The 18009-nt window shown below is 38.4% G+C and overlaps 1 protein-coding gene across 7 annotated transcripts in view; it reads left to right on the top strand.

The window, feature by feature from the left end:
• The window catches only part of UCHL3 (ubiquitin C-terminal hydrolase L3), a 122392-nt gene extending 104641 nt beyond the window's left edge, over positions 1-17751 (top strand). For 3 of the 7 annotated variants that reach the window (XM_080659068.1, XM_080659067.1, XM_080659069.1), the window contains 3 exons: positions 8528-8603; positions 16713-16771; positions 17606-17751. In XM_080659068.1, coding sequence (XP_080515194.1) covers positions 8528-8603; positions 16713-16771; positions 17606-17689 — 219 coding nt within the window. In that variant the 3' untranslated portion in view covers positions 17690-17751. Of the gene's footprint in view, positions 1-4254; positions 4447-5472; positions 5626-8527; positions 8604-16712; positions 16772-17605 lie in introns of all 7 variants that reach the window. The other 4 variants (XM_080659065.1, XM_080659066.1, XR_013960072.1 and 1 more) reach the window with 3 other exon arrangements.
• Positions 17752-18009: the final 258 nt, after the last annotated feature.

Below are 18009 nucleotides of genomic sequence, written 5' to 3'. Positions count from 1 at the left end.
CTAGAAACATCGATGAGAGAGAAACATCGATCAGCTGCCTCCTGCACACCTCCCACCGGGGATGTGCCCGCAACCAAGGTACATGCCCCTGACTGGAATCGAACCCGGGACCCCTCAGTCCGCAAGCTGACGCTCTATCCACTGAGCCAAACCGGTTTCGGCTCCCCCACCTTTTTATTAAAGGTTCAGTTCATTTATTTTTAGTCTTCATGACATTTCTCATTTTTTTATTATTGAACAGATTGGAGAGTTGTTGATTTATTTTTACACTAGAGGCCCAGTGCACGGATTTGTGCACTGGTAGGGGTCCCTCGGCGTAGCCTGCAGGGATCGGGCTGAAACTGGCAGTCCAATGCCTCCTGCCGCCACTGCCTGCTGCTCTTGCTCATCCCAGCCTCGCTGCACCTGCCACCTCTGCTGCTGCTCAGTAGGCTCACTGCTGTTCTGCTATGGTCTCTGGGCTGCGGCAGCCAGCCGTGAGCCCTGCATCTGGTGCCCGTCAGTCAGCTGAGCGGCACTCCTGCTGTGGGAATGCACTGACCACCAGGGGGCAGCTCCTTTGTTGAGCATCTGCCCCCTGGTGGTCAATATGCATCATAGCGACCGGTTGACCGGTCGTTCAGTCACTTAGGCTTTTATATATATAGATGTACAAAGTGACATGCACATTCATGGTGAAGGAATAATAATTTGGCCTTTTAGGACCTAGGTGTTTTTTGTTTCTGAACTAACTGTAAGTTTGAAAAATAGAAAGATTTGAATAGCGGTTGGGAACTACAGATAGAAGTAGTAATAGATTTGCCTCCAAATCAGTTAAATTACTTGACTGGTAGTGGGTGGGTGATTTTGTGTGTAATGAAAACACTGAAATTAGAGCCAGGAGCTATGGGTTTTGCCTCTGGCTTTGACAGTCACTAGTTCTATGGCTTTGGGAAAATCATCTAAATCCTTGGGCTGCTTTTAAAAAAAGCCCAACACTGCCCATCCAGTGCAGCTCAGTGGTTGAGTGTTAACCCATGAACCAGGAGGTCAGGTTTCTATTCCCAGTCAGAGCACATGCCCGGGTTGTAGGCTCGATCCCCAATAGGAGCTGTGCAGGAGGCAGCTGATGAATGATTCTCTCACATCATTGATGTTTCTCTCCCCTCCCTTCCTCTTTGAAATCAATAAAAATATGTATTTTCAAAAGTACTAACTAGGCCTGGCTGGTGTTGCTCAGTGGTTAAGCATCCACCTATGAACCAAGAGGTCCCTGGTTTGATTCCCGGTTGGGGTTTTGGGCTTGGTCCCCAGTAGGGGGCATGTGGGAGGCAGCCGATCGATTTCTCTCTCTCTCATCTATGTTTCTATCTCTCTATCCCTCTCCCTTCCTCTCTCTCTAAAATCAATAAAGACATATATATTTTTAAAAGTACTAAGTAGGATCATAGAATTTTCAGAGTTGAATGAGTCTCAGAAAGTATTCAGGGAAAACCCCTTCATTTTCCTAAAGAGACTAAGTCATGGTTAATGAAATCCATTATCACTAAGCAAGGACTTATTGCTTCTTCTCATTATGGTAATAAGCGCTTTTAATTTTTTCATGCTGATTTAATTAATATTTTTTATTTCATGTACTGACTGGTGTTATTTATTGGAGTAACATAAAGTTTTCATTTGAATTAACATAAAAAGTTATCACAAGCATGTTCATTTAATGAAAAACTGTTGGGCCAGATTTGTCTTTTATGGTACCACTAGAGGCCTGGTGCACACAATTCATGCGTGGGTACGGTCCCTAGGCCTGGCCTGTGATCAGGGCCATCTTCCCCAGCTGCCACAGCCAGCCCCACCCCCCACCGCCACCCACTCCAGATTCCCCGTTTGCCATCGGGTGATCGGTGCCTGATGGCTGGGGGAAGGGACCGAGAGGTTGGCTGTTCCCGCCCACTCGCCGGCCCTGCCCCGCTGTGGGTGGCCATAAGGCAATCAGAGCCTGCTGGCTAGGGAAAGGGACCAAGAGGTGGTCAGTGCGACTCATAGTGACTGGTCCAGCAGTCATTCTGATCGTTCTGCCATTAGGGTCAACTTGCATATTACCCTTTTATTATATAGGATGGTTTATGAAAGGGTGACTCTCAATATCTAATTTTAAGAGGATTACCCCCTCATTAGAATCTGGTCTAGTAACTTAGTATTAAAATCTTTCTCTTGGCCACTTAGGCTGTACACCACAGTGATTGAGAGCATTGGATTCTAGAACCAGATCTCCTGTGTTTGAATCCCAGCCCTGCCATGTACTGGTAATGTGCCCTGTACATGTTAATTAACTTCTATGTACTCTGCTTCCTCATTTGTAAAATGGGAATAATTATAGTGCCTATCTCATGGGTTACTGGGAGATTAAATAAATTTATACATGTAAAGTGCTTAAGAGAGTATCTGGCACAAAATAAGTGATACATATTTTAAACTAGAGGCCTGGTGCACGAAATTCATGCAGGTAGGGTCTGTAGGCCTGGCTGGCAATCGGGGCCTTCTGGCTGCTGGCCAGGGCCTTCCTTCCTTCCTTCCCCGGCTGCTGGCTGGGGCCTTCCTTAGTTCCACGCCGCCCCCTTGGTAGTCAGCGCACGTCATAGCGAGCAATCAAACTCCCAGTCAAACTCCCTAGAGGACACTTTGCATATTAGCCTTTTATATATATATAGATAATACTATAGTTAGGCCATGATTGCTTCCATTTAACTTGTCAGCCGAAGTAAGAAGATAGCTTATGCAAGTCATCAGCTTCAGAGGGGTTTATATTTCTTCACTTCATATTTTAAAGTTGATTTTTCCCCCTTAGTGCTTATTCTAATAAATTTTTAATAGTGCTTAACACCATATAATTTTCTTCTGCACATTATTCTAGTGTTTGGTATGTTACATATTTTATGTATATTTCTTTTTTAAAAACAATTTGATATAATTCCATTTTAGTGAGTTTTAAAATATATATTTTTATTGATTTCAGAGAGGAAGGATGAGGGATAGAGAGATAGAAACATCAATGATGAGAAAGAACCATTGATTGGCTGCCTCCTGCAAGTCCCACACTGGGGATCAGGCCTGCAACCTGGGCATGTGCCCTGAACGGGAATTGAACCATGACCTCTTAAATTGTAGGTGGACGCTCAACCACTGAGCCATGCCAGCTGGGTGCTTTTTTCTTTTTTTTTCCCCAGACAAGAGCTCTTGCTCATTTTATTCAGTGATTTATATTCAGGAAATGTCAATATAATCTGCTTTAGGTAGAAACAACACAGACAGAAGAGAAATATTGTATGCCTGTTACTGAGTGTTCTCATATGTTGTTTTTAAAAAATGCATTTAAAAAGTGTCATTTATGATGCTCTGTAGTATTTTACAGTATTAAATTATATTACTTAATTTCATATAATTACAATTTTTAAATTCACAGATTTTTTTTAAAGCTGGAAGGAAAGTAGTAAATCATCAAGACTAAATGCTTCTCTTTATAAACAAGGGAATTGAGGTTCCAAGAAGTGAAGTGACCGACCCAAAGTTACCAAGACTAGAGCTGGCAACCTCTCAAGTCGATTGTTCTTTTCTTCCTTGATGCCTGCTATTCCACTTTCAACTTGTACTGTCATTTATCAAGCTTTCTCTAAAATGCTATCTATAACAGAACATCTAGCTGGATAAGATGTTGAGTGGTTTTGTTTGTTTGTTTGTTTTTCTAAAAGAAGGCTTTGATTAGTAGTATTTCACTCTTCCCGGAAACATGTGTAACACTGTCCCTGGATTTCAAGTCAGTCAAATGGCCCTGGATGAATTCTTAGGTATATACTCAAGGGAGCAGGTTAAAATAAAACAACACAAAAAAGAGGTATTATTTTGCCTTGCCCAACTAAGAAAGGAAACTTTATGGCAGATTTTATTAATCAGAGTGATCAAACAGTTAAATTGCAGCCTATATTTTGTTCCTAGAGAATTTGAATACAATCAATGCCACCAGTCTGCTATGCATATGAAGATATGTAAATATTTTAGATGTGCACTTACAGAACCTATGGCATATACCCTGATACCTTGATTATATATTTCCACTTTACCTGCTTTTAACCAATATTAATTTATGGTCTTTTTCTAGATTATGGTTGATTAAAAGTGCTAGACCATATAAATACAAGTATGACCATACGTTGCTTTTAAAAATAAATGATCGCCCAGTGACGTGGTCTAAGTAAAATGTTCTCTTTTTTAATTATGTAGTCCTCCTCGCCATCCTCATCACAGCCTCATTGTAGCCACTGCAGAACGAAGGCCTCATCATTGTGTCACCATGCATCCCTGCCCTGGGTCAAACGTAACCATGTAGACCCTGCAAAGGCTACCAGTCCATCTCTCCGTCTTCGTCGCTGGCGACCCTTCTTACGCCTACCATCTTTGGGTCTCCATTCTGTTGTAAGTGTAGTCAATCTTCCATCTCTTCTTCCAGTGACAAGGGCAGTCCATTTTTTCCCTTAAACTTCTTCAGTCTTCAAAATGCTTTTCTCTTGGTTCACTTAGCCATTAGTTTTCTCTCCCAATAAGATTGTAAGCATACCTCCATGCTTTGCAGTCTAGCTTGACTTTCACCAATGTCTTGGTGAAATCCATCTTTCCACTTCATATCCTACCACTGTAAGAATGCCTGCCTTTGATGAGTGTTAATTGACATTCATGATAATGTTTAAGTTCCTATCATTTGTTAAAGTGAATATGTATTCTTTTACCCTTCATCTTTCTGATTTCATTTAGTTGACTCAGGTCAACAAATGCTGTGTACCTTCTGAGTTCTATACCATTTCTTACTTTTTTTTTTTCATGTTTCTGAACATGACTTTAGGCTCTTGTCATGCTCTGGGGTGCTTTACTTACTCTATCCTTAATCTAATACTTCCTGGTGTAGGGTGTTTCATCTAAGTTATTTTTCCTGAGGTGGCTCAGGTACTTGGTTTAATCTTGATCCAATCTTCCCTGCCTATTCAGTTTAAAGAACATCTTTCCAAGTAAGAGGCGAAGATTTTTTCCTTGTGAATTGATGTAGGTTTCCCACAAATTTTAGGATTTCTCCTTCTTGAGTAGATATTAGCTAACTATTTAAAAGTGAGTACATGTTCTTGAAATCTTGCTAATTTTCTTAAATGTTGAGATTGATGATGGAATTCTAATTATTTTCATAATTAAAATAAACTGCAGGTTTCGGCAACTACAGCTCTTGTCTTTCTGATGTTTTAGACTATTAGTGGCAATGACTATGGATTAGTTGAGCCTACCTAGAAATGTTATATCTGAGAGATTTGGTATATGCCATACATTTATAAGAAACTTGACACTTTTATAAATCATCATGACTTTTGAAGCCAGAGGAAGTCTGATTACACATAATGTTTAATGCTTTAAAAAAAGTTGGTGTCAAACATTTCCTCCCTTTATTTACTCTTCTAGAGCTATATTCAAATTATGAAGTGGAGTCGTGGCACTTTTCCTTAAACATCTGCTTCCTCCAAATATCAGTTTGGTCATCAAAAGAGCCTTTGATTTTTGCTGAGTATCAACAAAACTGGTGTCTCTATGTTTCATTATCCTCATTGGGTCACAGTGTGTATTTGTCATTTTTATTCATTTATCATATTTGTTGTTTCCCTACTGTGTCAATTTGTACAGTAGGAGATATAAGGTGAATTAAATGATCAGAGTAAAACCCTAATTTTGTAAAGTCTGACTTGGGCACAATTGATTCTAAATATGAATAAATTCCTTTGTACTTAAAATTATTCTAAATGAGCATATCATAAAATTTGTTTATTTCACATTTATGTGTTTTTATGTAATTTTGATCTTTGCTCAATATTAATTCCATTGCTTTATATCTTCATAAATATTTTCATAGCCTAGTGGTTAAGAACACAAATTCTAGAATGACACTGCCTGGATTTGTGATCTAGAACATGTTACTTAATGCTTCCATGCTTCAGTTTTCTTGAGAGTGAAATGGGTATAATTATATTACCCACCTTGAAGGGTTTAAATGATAATTAATTGGTCAGTACATATAAAGCACTTAGAACAGTGCCTAATATATATTAAGTACCATATAATTATTAAGTTACAACCATACCTTTTTTTAATTTGAAATATCTATTTAGTATTTAATTTCTGTCTAATTGATTTGTTATGTTACTTTTTAATTATTTAAGTTAAGTATTTTATTCTAAATTAGGGAACTTTATAAAAAATAATGTATGTAAATGTAGGCAAAAATGATCCAAATCTATAGCTTCTGTTTTTTGCCCTTTGTTTATTATATGTTGGTCATTTTTTTTTAATGAAAAACTTATTGGAATTTGCTTTTTATTTATTCTTGTTTTGGGGTGGAATCATTTTTTAGCAATGAAAATTTGCATGTTTCAGATTACACGTAGACCAAAGGAAAAGGCTCATAGCAAGTACTGACACACAATTTTGAGTCACTAGATTTAGTGATTTCTTATATTTTTGTGATAATGTAGTATTAATATTGTAATAATACAGAATGTTTAGTATCACTTAACAATTTACAAAGTAATACATTTCATTTAAACCTCAAAACAAATAACAAAATCAGTGTTTACAGGGATTGAGTATATATGTTCATATCTCTGACTCTAATTATACTACTATCTCTAGCACAGTTGTATTTACTGAATGGAAGCTATAAGATGCAATATTCTTAAGAAGAAATGGTGTTAAAATAATTTAAAAATTTTAAAAACATAGATCAAAAGATTTAAAATACTTGATATCCTGTTGGAGAATCGTATCTTAAAATGAGAAAACCAGACAGACCCTTTCCTGGTTGGATAAAATTCTTTCTGGCATTTTTTATAGAATTGAACTTATCATTTGTAGAATTCCTAAGTTTAGCCTTGAAAAATTGAATTCTCTTTTGGTCATTGGTATTAGATTGAGCAATCAATAATACATTTTATTTTCTGACCAGGAAAGTAAGGGAATTCATTATCACCATCTTTAATTATTTGAAGAAACATCATGCTCGGGAGCTAATAGACTTTTTAGAAGATGATGGAAAACACTGGGGAACATATTTTAGCTTCAGTATGAGAAATAACTCTAACAAAGCTGTCAAAGATGGAATGGACTGCTTCAAAGCCTAGTGACAGTTCCCTGTTGGAGGGCCTACTGGAAGTAGGGGCTGTGGTAGAGAGGAGATTAACAACAGTAACCTAGGTGACTTTGATTGCTACCAACTTCGGAATTCTTTAGTTCTATGTTGAAGTTAGGAAGAGCTAGTTTGTCACATCAATTTTTGTTGCTGTTCTCTCATTCATAAACTTGAAGAAAATAATTTCTGAAGAATAATGTGAGATTACATGAGTTACTCTATCTGTAAATGTTTTTTAAGAGCATTCAGTAAATCCAGAGTAATGTTTCTTCTGTATCTTTCAATTTCTGCATCTGAAAACTTCATATTACAACTACTTAAAATTATGTAATTACTAATGAGTAAAAAAAATACGCATTTTAGAGTTAAGCTACTATTGTGTTACAGGATGTTAGGTAATATGAGAAGTAATTTGATTTATGCCTTTTGAAAACTTTATCTCTAAAATTTGTACTTGCATTTAACACTGATTGTACTTCATTGCACACCATTTAGATTTGATAAATAGGTAACACATATTTGTATTAACTGTAGTTACTGTGTATTAAAGACAGTGTCAGTGAATCATGTATTGATTTTGCATAAGTTACTTGAACGTTTAACAAATGTATCAGATATTGCTCATGAAAATTGAATTTGGTAAGCCAAAAAATCTGGGTATAGTTTTAATTTCAAAGCGTTTACTAAGAAAGCAAGAGAAAAATTATAGGCTACAGTTAATTGTATTTTAATTTGCTCTTATCCTTATTTTCCCCCTTTAACCTTTTGGGTTATTTTCCTGCATCTATTCATTTATAAACCTTTTGAATGTAGGATGAGTAAAGATACTTATTTTACTCTAAAACTCTTTATGTTCTATTATCAAGGTCAAGTTATTAAGGGGAGAACTCACTTTCTTGAAGTCTTAAAACTTGAAAAGAGTTTTTTAAAACTCTGTTTATGCTATTAAAATGTAAAAGATTTTCTTTTTCAAATTTCAAAAATTAGACAAATCACTTTATGCATTCATTTCATTTGGAAAGTATACATTGCACATTTACTATATACCAGGCATTGTGTGAAGTGCTGGGCCTTTGAAGGTGAACAAAGCTTTAGGTATTTAGATTGTTGAGATTAAGAAAAATGTGCTTGTAGTTGACATTTTTCTTGTTGATGGGTGAGCATATTGTTATAAATGTAAACATATTTGCTTATTGTCCACTATATCAAAGGTTAAGCCTTTAATTATTTTGGATAAATGTTCTCTGATGTGATTTAATATTTGTATGTGTTTACATGTACTTGATTGATTTGTTTGACTATTAACATATGTAATATGTATGTTTCCTCCTATTGCAGGCACCAAATATAGATGAAAAAGTAGATCTTCATTTTATTGCATTAGTTCACGTAGATGGGCATCTCTATGAATTAGGTAAGAACTTTAAAAATTTACTCTGGTGAGAGAAATTGGAAATGAAAAAGTCTGTATTTATGATAAACAGGATTGTTGATATTTATTATTTACTTAAATTGATTGCCTTATAGCATTGAATTGGCATAATGAACGTGTTTCATTTAAGACTTTTTACTAGAAAAAATAAAATTTTTCTTTGGTGTTCAAGCAACTTACAATTCAAGAATGTTTGCATACCACCTTTACATTTTAGCAAAGCAGTAAAGTAAAAATCATTATAGGAAACTCCTGTAAATCACTCCAGCCATTTTTACTAAATTATTGAGATAGATATCATCAACATCTGCATAAGCCATTTTGATCCTGAAACTAGTTTTAAAACATAGTGTAATATTCATGACTAGTTTTTATATTTGGTAATGAGTATTACTAGTTTTCAGGCTTTTGTACTATCCCTTTGTATTACATCTGACTTTTTTTAAAAATGTATTTTTATTGATTTGAGAGAGGAAGGGAGAGGGAGATACAGAGATAGAAACATCAATGATGAGAGAGAATCATTGATCAGCTGCCTCCTGCACACGCCCAACCAGGGATTGAGCCCGCAATCTGGGCATGTACCCTGACCGGGAATCTAACCATGACCTCCTGGTTCACTGAGCCACACTTGCTGGGCTACATCTGACTTTTTAAAAGACTTTACAAATTCTCTGTTCTGGTATCTTCCTAAGGCATATGTCAAACTACGCATGATTAATTACTTAGTATTTTGGCCTGTAAATGCACTTAGTTTTTAAAAAGTTTAACTATAGATAGATTATTTCAGGGACTATTTGGAGGAGATCTTCATAATTTTAATTGTTTCATTCAGATAGAGAACTTCTTATGACTCCTTCATAATAGATATATATAGTACTTTAATACTTATGAGTCCTTCTTGTTCTTTTCCATGAGACCTTCTTGTGTTAAAAAAAGGGGGGGAGGAGCAAATAAAGAAACAAAGTGAAGTACTTCTCAATATTAACTTGCACTTTTAATTTTCTTATTTAAAGACAATTTTTAAATTTTTCAAAAATCTTTATTACAGTTTGCATTCAACACTTGTTTGTACTAGTTTCAGGTGTACAGCATAGCTGATAGACATTCATGTAAGTTAAGGACAAAGAGTTTTGAAAGGACTCAGACTACAACTGCAAATGCGGTCCATAAAATTTAGATGGATTTTGTGTTTGAAATCACTCTATTTAAAAAGAAATCACTCTATTAAAGGGGAAAAGGAGGAGAAATAACATAGTATTTATAAAAATTGATGGTTGTCTTCTATAGTCAAATGATTTCAGTAGGAATTAAACTAAAATGAAAAGAAATGATTATGGGAGTATATAATAGACCTCAGAGCTTCACTAATTTATTCTATAAATTTTATATTTGCTAAGTCAGTCTATAAAATTTATATAGAAATAAGGTGTAATAGTGATTGGGGATTTCAGTTGTGTGACTGATTGCTGGAAACTTCATTTCCACTCTGAATAATAAGAAATTACTAGTAGAAATGGAAATAAAGAGAGTGCTGAGACTTGCCAGACACATTCTATTGACTTCAAGGATTTAGAAAAGGCCAGAGAAATGATACACATTATCCATAACCAAGGACTAAAAAATAATGGTGACTTTCAGAATGAAACACTTAGTAATAAAATAAATAATAACATTGAAAAGATATTTAGAAAACAAATCTATGATCAATGGAAAGCAAAGAGTTGTCTAAAAAACTCAATTTGACTAGTTAGCTAGCAGTAGAAAGAAAGACATATATCAAAGATAAGCTACATATGAAGAATGTCCTATTTTGTAGCATGCCAAGATTAACACAAAAGTATTTTAAAATTGGCTTGAAGTAAGAATATCAGAAAAGAAAGGCAGAACTACTGAGATCTTGTTTGTTTTAGGTGTTCTTTAGCAAGAATGATCAGTAAGGCTGATGGAGAATTAGAGCCCTTTGGGGATAGCAATCTTTAAATGATTTTAAAGAACTTCAGTTCTAAAGAATAGTCATAATCTTTGATATATCAGAGAGCAGGGGGATACTTACAAGACAAATGTAGATGGGCAGTTGCAAAGGAAGTTGACAATAACCCTGATATAGATTCCTAATAAATTCAAAAGAAATCTTGAGCAAGAGGAGAATTGAGTTATTGAGTAAAAAATTGTAGATGACATGATATTATATATAAAGAACCCCAAAGATTCCACCAAAAAAAAACCTATTAGAACTGATAAACTAATTTAGTAAAGTAGTAGGATGCAAAATTAATATCAGAAATCGATTGCATTTTTATACACCAGTAATGAACTATCAGAAAGAGAAATTAAGAGAATCCACTTTACAATTGCAGCAAAAAGAATTCAATACCTAGGAATAAATGTAAGAACCAAGGAGGTAAAAGGCCTATCCTTGGAAAATTATAAAACACTAGTAGCCCATCGTGAAAGACCCGGGACCCATCCCCCGCCCGGCGCCATGGGACCTTACCTGAATGCTCTGAGCACAAACCCCTGTCCTTGCTACTGGGATGAGGTTCATGTGGGCAGCCATCTTGGCTACACACCCTTACACCTCACTATGCCCCTCATGCGGGTCATGTCATTTTGCTTATTCACATTACGTCCCCATCTGCCCAACAATGCCTTAAGCCATGCCCTGGCCACGCCCCCTAAGGGCACCTCAGCTTTGCTCAGAGCCTCTTCCACGTCTCAAGCACCTGCGAGGTAACTTGGCCCCGCTCCTGCCCTCCACCTGGGTTCGAACCTCCTTCTAGCAGGACTTTCTTTGCGATGCCTCTGAGGGCAGCAAAGCTACACCCTACAGACCCGGAGCGCCGTCATGTTCAGGGTACGTCCTTGCGTACACTACTCCGTGGCCCCTCCTCTCTATTGGTGTTCACCCTCATTCTGCTGACTCCACGTATGTCCCTTGTGCCCATGTCCCTGCTTTTAACTCTAGTAATTCCTGTGCCTGAGTTTACCCCTCCCGCAATCTCTGGGCTAGGCCAAGGCCACACCCCTATCCACAGGGCCAGCACCTGCTCTCTTTCCCATGGTTCCAGGCACTGCCCCTCCGGTCGGAGTCCCGGAGTCCCACCCCGCGTGGCCGGTGTGCTGCGGGACAGCGCCGAGTCCTGGAGTGCTGCCCCGATGCCCTGCCTCTGGACAAGTGGGGCCGCGGAAACCCTGACAGAAGCCGCACGAAGCGGATGCCGGGACCCCCACAGGGCCGCAGGAACCCCGGCAGAATCTGTGTGCCAGTAACTCTCTGCAGGGCCTGGCCACTCCGCGCCCACTGCCCAGAGGCTCTCCGTGACCCAGAGGCATTCCGCCAGGCTGCTCACACTGCCTGCTTGCAGTGGCCGCCCGTCCCCTGGACTGGGGGACTCTGGCCAGGCTGAGAGGACTGGGTGCCACCATCTTGTGGCTATGGGTGCCGCCATCTTTGTGATGGAGTGATGGTTAATTTGCATATTACCCCTTTATTAGATAGGATTGAAGAAAGAAATTGAAGAAGATACAAATAAATGGAAGCATATATTGCACTCATGGATAGAAAGAACTAACATTCTTAAAATGTTCATACTACCAAAAGCAATCTATAGACTCAGAGCAATACCTATCAAAATACCAATGGCATTTTTCAAGAACTGGCATGAAAACAGATGCATACATCAATAGAACAGAATAGAGAGTCCAGAAATAAACCCAAACCTATGTCAATTTATCTATGACAAAGGAGGCAAAAATATACAATGGGGTAAAGATAGTCTCTTCAATAAATGGTGTTAGGAAAACTGGACAGATACATGCAAAAAAAATGACCTAGATCAGTGGTCAGCAAACTGCGGCTTGCGAGCCACATGCGGCTCGTGAGCCACGGTTTCCCACTCTGTTGACTGAGTTTGCTGACCCCTGGGATAGGGGCTTAATCACAAGGAACAACAACAGCCTGTAATTATTGGAATCGAGAGTCTAGGTCAGTGGTCGGCAAACTCATTAGTCAACAGAGCGGCAAACCATGTGGTTTGCGAGGCGCAGTTTGCCGACCACTGACCTAGATCACTTTAACACCATACACAAGAATAAACTCAAAATGGATTAAAGACTTAAATGTAAAACTCAAAACCATAAAACTCCCAGAAGAAAAGATAGGCAGTAAACTCTTGGACATTGCTTTTAGTAATATTTTTTGGGGGTATATCTCATCAGGCAAGGGAAACAAAAGAAAAAAGAAACACAAATGGGACTACATCAAACTGAAAAGTTTTTGCACAGAAAAGGAAGCCGTGAACAAAATGAAAAGACAGCCTACCGTATGGAAGATATTTGCCAGTGGTACATCCAATAAGGGGTTAATTCAATGAAGAACTCATACAACTCAACACAAAAAAAAACCCCACAAACGCTCCAATTAAAAAATGGGCAGAGGACCTGAACAGACACTTCTTCAAAGAGGACATACAGATGGTCAATAGACATATGAAAAGATGCTCAAAATCACTAATCTTGAGAGAAATGCAAATTAAAACCACAATAAGTTATCACCTCACACCTATCAGAATAGCTATCAATAAATCAACAAGTGTTAGTGAGAATGTGGAGAAAAGGGAACCCTCTTGTACTGTTGGTGGAATATTATAGAATACAGTATGGAGGTTCCTCAAAAAATTAAAAATAGAACTACGGTATGACCCCACAATTCCACTCCTGGGTATTTATCCTATTAAATCCAAAATACTAATATGAAAAGATATATGCTTCTTTATGTTCATTGCAGCATTACTTATAATTAGAGGCCAGGTGCACAACATTCGTGCATGGGGAGGGTGTGGGTCCCCTCAGCCCAGCCTGCGCCCTCTCGCAGTCCTGTACCCCCGAGGGGTCCTTAGTGCTGCCGTGGAGGTGGGAGAGACTCCCACCACTTCCATTGCACTCGCCAGCCATGAGCCCAGCTTCCGACTGAGCGGTGTTCCCCTGTGGGAATGCACTGACCACCAGGGGCAGCTCCTGCGTTGAGCGTCTGCCCCCTGGTTATCAGTGCACATCATAGTGACTGGTCGTTCTGCCATTCAGTTGATTTGCATATTAGGGTTTTATTATATAGGATAGCAGAGATATGGAAGCAACCTGATTGTCCATCAGCAGACGATTAGATAAAGAAGATGTGGTACATATATACAATGAAATATTACTTGGCCATAAGAAATAATGAAATCTTACCATTTGCACTAACATGGATTGACCTAGAGTGTATTACGCTAAATAAGTCAGACAGAGAAAGTCAAATACCTTGTGATTTCACTTGCATGTGGAATCTAAAAAAACAAACAATAAATGGAACAACAAATCAGAAACAGATTTGTACTTACAGAGAACAAACTGATAGTTGCCAGATGGGAAGGGCATTAGGGGCTGGGTGAAAAAGGTGAATGGATTAAGAAGTACCAGTTGGCATTTACAAAAAAGTAACAGGAATATAAAGTACAGCATCTATACTAAAAAAAAAGAGTAATATGCTAATTAGACCAGGTCAGCTGGACATCTTCTGACGTCCGACTTCCTTCCAGACAGTTAGGGGGTGACCAGACTGGCAGGGGACCAGTTAGAGGGCAACCAGGCTGGCAGGGGGGGCAGTTAGGGGGCAACCAGGCTGGCAGGGGGGGCAGTTAGGGAGCAACCAGGTTGGCAGGGGGCTGTTAGGGGGTAACCAGGCCGGCAGGGGGGCAGTTAGGGGGCAACCAGGCCGGTTAGGGGGCAATCAGGTCAGCAAGCAAAGGCAGTTAGGGGTGATCAGGCAGGCAGGGGGGGCAGTTAGGGGGCAGCCAAGCCAGCAGGGGTGGTTAGAGGGCAACCAAGCCAGCAGGGGGGCAGTTAGCGGGTGACCAGGCCGGTGGGAGGGAAGAGCAGTAAGGGGCGACCAGGTTGGCAGGGGGGGCAATTGGGGGCGACCAGGCCGGCAAGGGGGGTGCAGTAAGGGGCAACCAGGCCAGCAGGGGGGGCAGTTAGGGGTGACCAGGCCGGCAGGCAGAGGCGGTTAGGGGTGATCAGATTGGCAGGGGGGGCAGGGAGGTGAGCAGTTAGGAGCCAACGGTCTCCGATTGTAAGAGGGATGTACGACTACCGGTAGTTGGACATCCCCTGAGGGGTCCTGGATTGGAGAGGGTGCAGGCCAGGCTGAGGGACCTCCCCCCCCTCCCTGTGCATGAATTTCGTGCACCGGTACTCTAGTGTATGTAATAAAAGCCTAAGTGACCGTTAGGGTTGAACAACCAGAACGACTGGTTGCTATGATGCACACTGACCACCAGGGCCAGACGCTCAATGCAGGAGCTGCCCCCTGGAGGTCAGTGCGCTCCCACAGGGGGAGAGCTGCTCAGCCAGAAGCTGGGCTCATGGCTGGTGAGCGCAGCAGCGGTTGCAGAAGCGTCACCCGCATGTGCGGCAGTGCTAAGGAGCAGCAAGCTGAGTGTTAAGGAGCAAGGGGTCCCGGATTGCAAGAGGACGCAGGCTGGGCTGAGAGGACCACCTGCCCCCGCCCAATGCATGAATTTCATGCACTGGGCCTATAGTAGGAAATATAACCAATAATATTGTAATAATGGTGTATGGTGCCAGGTGGGTACTGGAAATATCAGGGGAAATACTTTGTAAAGTATATGATTGTCTAACCACTGTGCTATACTCCTGAAATTAATATAATATTGAATGTCAACTGTAATTGAAAAAATATTTTTTTCCAAAAGATTAAAGGAATCAAAAAGAAAATGGTAACTGAAAGAAAGAACACATATGGTTTTCAAGAAAAAAAATTTTAATTATCCATATTTTTTGGTTTGTTTGGTTAATTTTTGCTTATATTTTTTCTTTAAATGTAATATCTATTAGTCCAAGTCTAGTATTACAGATACATATTGATTAAAAATTTTATTATATTTAGAAGCCATAGAGTTATAGAAGGGATTGTGTTTTATGAATTGTACTTGAAGTGCCACTTACAAGACATCTGAGATTATAAATTTTGATGCACAGGATGGGGCAAAAGTAAATTTACAGTTGTAAGTATGCAAAACAGAGTTTATTCTTGTATTATTATTTATTAATTATTGTAATATTTTCCATTCGAACATTTGTAAACCTACTTTGTGTAGAGTTATCAGTTACCTTTGGGTAGCATGAGTTTATATAATTCTAGACTTTTTCATAGTATTAAAAAATTACTAGTTTATTCAAGTGACTATAGTTGCAGTTAGTTATTTTTGCTGGTCAGTAAAGTAATACTAGTTTATTTAGATGACTATTCTATACTACTACCTTGGGGGTACACAGTTAGTAATAATATATAAAACTTGGGATGGCTCCCTTTTGTTGATGTAAACATGTCAGTCTTACTTAGAAGCCTTCTGATTTAACTTTTAAAGTGAAGAAATAATTTTTTTCATATTTCTGAGGAGGGTAAAAACAGATCCTAACTTAAAAAAAAACTGACATTAATTTTGCATATTCTTTTTAGGAAATTAAATCAAGCCAATATGTATTTATAGTAAATTCTGTTTGTGAAGATAATTTAGGTTTTCAAACATGAAAGCAAGGTTTTAATAACTTTACTTTTAATCTAATAACTTAATGTTAAAGAATATTCATAGGTAGCACATTTAAAATATTTGTTTTAGGAGATACTATTTTAAATACTAGAGGCCCAACGCACAAAGATTCGTGTAAGAATAGGCCTTCCATTCCCTGGCTGCTGGCACTGGCTTCCTTCCAGCACCCGGGACCTGAGCCTTCACTCTGGCCTCCGCCTTCCGCCTTTGCTCTGGCTGGAACGGAGCCGCCTTTCTGCTGCAGCTCCAGCTGGAGCTGCCTTCCGCCTCTCGCCTTGTTGCATCAATTTGCATATTCTCTCCTATTGGCTGTGGGCGCTGCCATCTTTGTTGTGGAGTTACAGTCAATTTGCATATTCCATCTTTATTAGATAGGATCATTAACTTTTGCCTCACTGTGAGAGGAGGAAAGTGGAAGTTGAAGTACATTATCTTGTACAAACAGCTAAACATTCAACTGTTTGTCTATTTTTTATAGATGGACGGAAACCATTTCCAATTAACCACGGTGAAACTAGTGATGAAACGTTATTAGAGGTAAGAGTAAAACTTGTTGGCTCACTTTAAGTGTTATTAATGTTCTTGTTATCTTTGAAACATCTCTAAAAATCACTTGTATAACATTTTATCTATATTTGGATACTTCCTTGTCCTTGCTCTCTTGAAAAAATCCAAAAAGAGAAATTTGAACTAGTGTTAACCTATAGCAAATAAAGAAGTCTTCAGAGCTCTTTCTATGAACAAGTATCAAATTTGAAAAAGGCAAGAATAGTTTTTCTCTGGCTGAGTGGCTTATTTGGTTGGAGTGTCGTTCCATACACAAAAGGTTGCAGGTTTGATTCCCAGTCAGGGCACATACCTAGGTTGGTTCTATCCCCATTTGGGGGCATTTGGGAGGCAACCAATCGATGTTTCTCTCTCTCTCCCTCTCTCTAAAAATCAATAAAAACATATCCTTGGGTGAGGATTTAAAAAAGAAGGAAAAGGCAAGAATAGTTTTGAAAGAGTTGCACATTGTATCCCATATATCATTAAATCGAAGATATCGTCATTTGTATCTTGATCCTGATTTTAGAGATTTTTAAATTTATGAACAAATTGTGTAGCTTAGAATTAATGAAATGTAATTGTCAAGTTAAAAGTTTCTTAAAAGCATTTTAAGAAAGAATACTTACTGTATCTTATACTTTTGGACTAAGCTAATTAGGCCACGAAATGTCGGTTCTTCTGGTGTGCTTTAAGTTATTCTTCATTTGGAAAAAGAAGTGTGCAGTGTAACATTAGTACAAACTAGGAAAGTATGAAACATTTATGATTTGCAAGTAAAACACATGTTTATAAACTGAAAATTTATACATCTTTCCCCTATAGGATGCCATAGAAGTTTGCAAGAAGTTTATGGAACGTGACCCTGATGAATTGAGATTCAATGCAATTGCTCTTTCTGCAGCATAGTTTGTCAATAATGGAAACACCAAGTACTGTATTATTTGCAACAAAAATTTAATTTCTGCTGCCATACACTAACTCAAAAATTTTGATATTTTCATTAACTTTACTGATTAAACTTTATGTGAATTAAACTTTGACTTAATCTGTGTTTTATATTACTTTGTCCTGAATTAAAGCTGCATTTCTTTTCTTCCCTTTGTTTCCTGTGAAGGATTTAGCTTGATGACTAGCAATAACTTTCTTATTCTCTTCAAAATTTTATGGTAAGTTTTGTATTGGGACACAGACACCGTTTCCATCTGCATAGTGTGTATATACAGGGT

Source organism: Plecotus auritus (assembly GCF_963455305.1).
Source record: "Plecotus auritus genome assembly, chromosome: 3".
In the NCBI taxonomy this organism is placed as follows: Eukaryota; Metazoa; Chordata; class Mammalia; order Chiroptera; family Vespertilionidae; genus Plecotus; species Plecotus auritus.
Note: the sequence above shows the minus strand (reverse complement) of the source record. Positions and strands in the feature narration are given on the sequence as shown.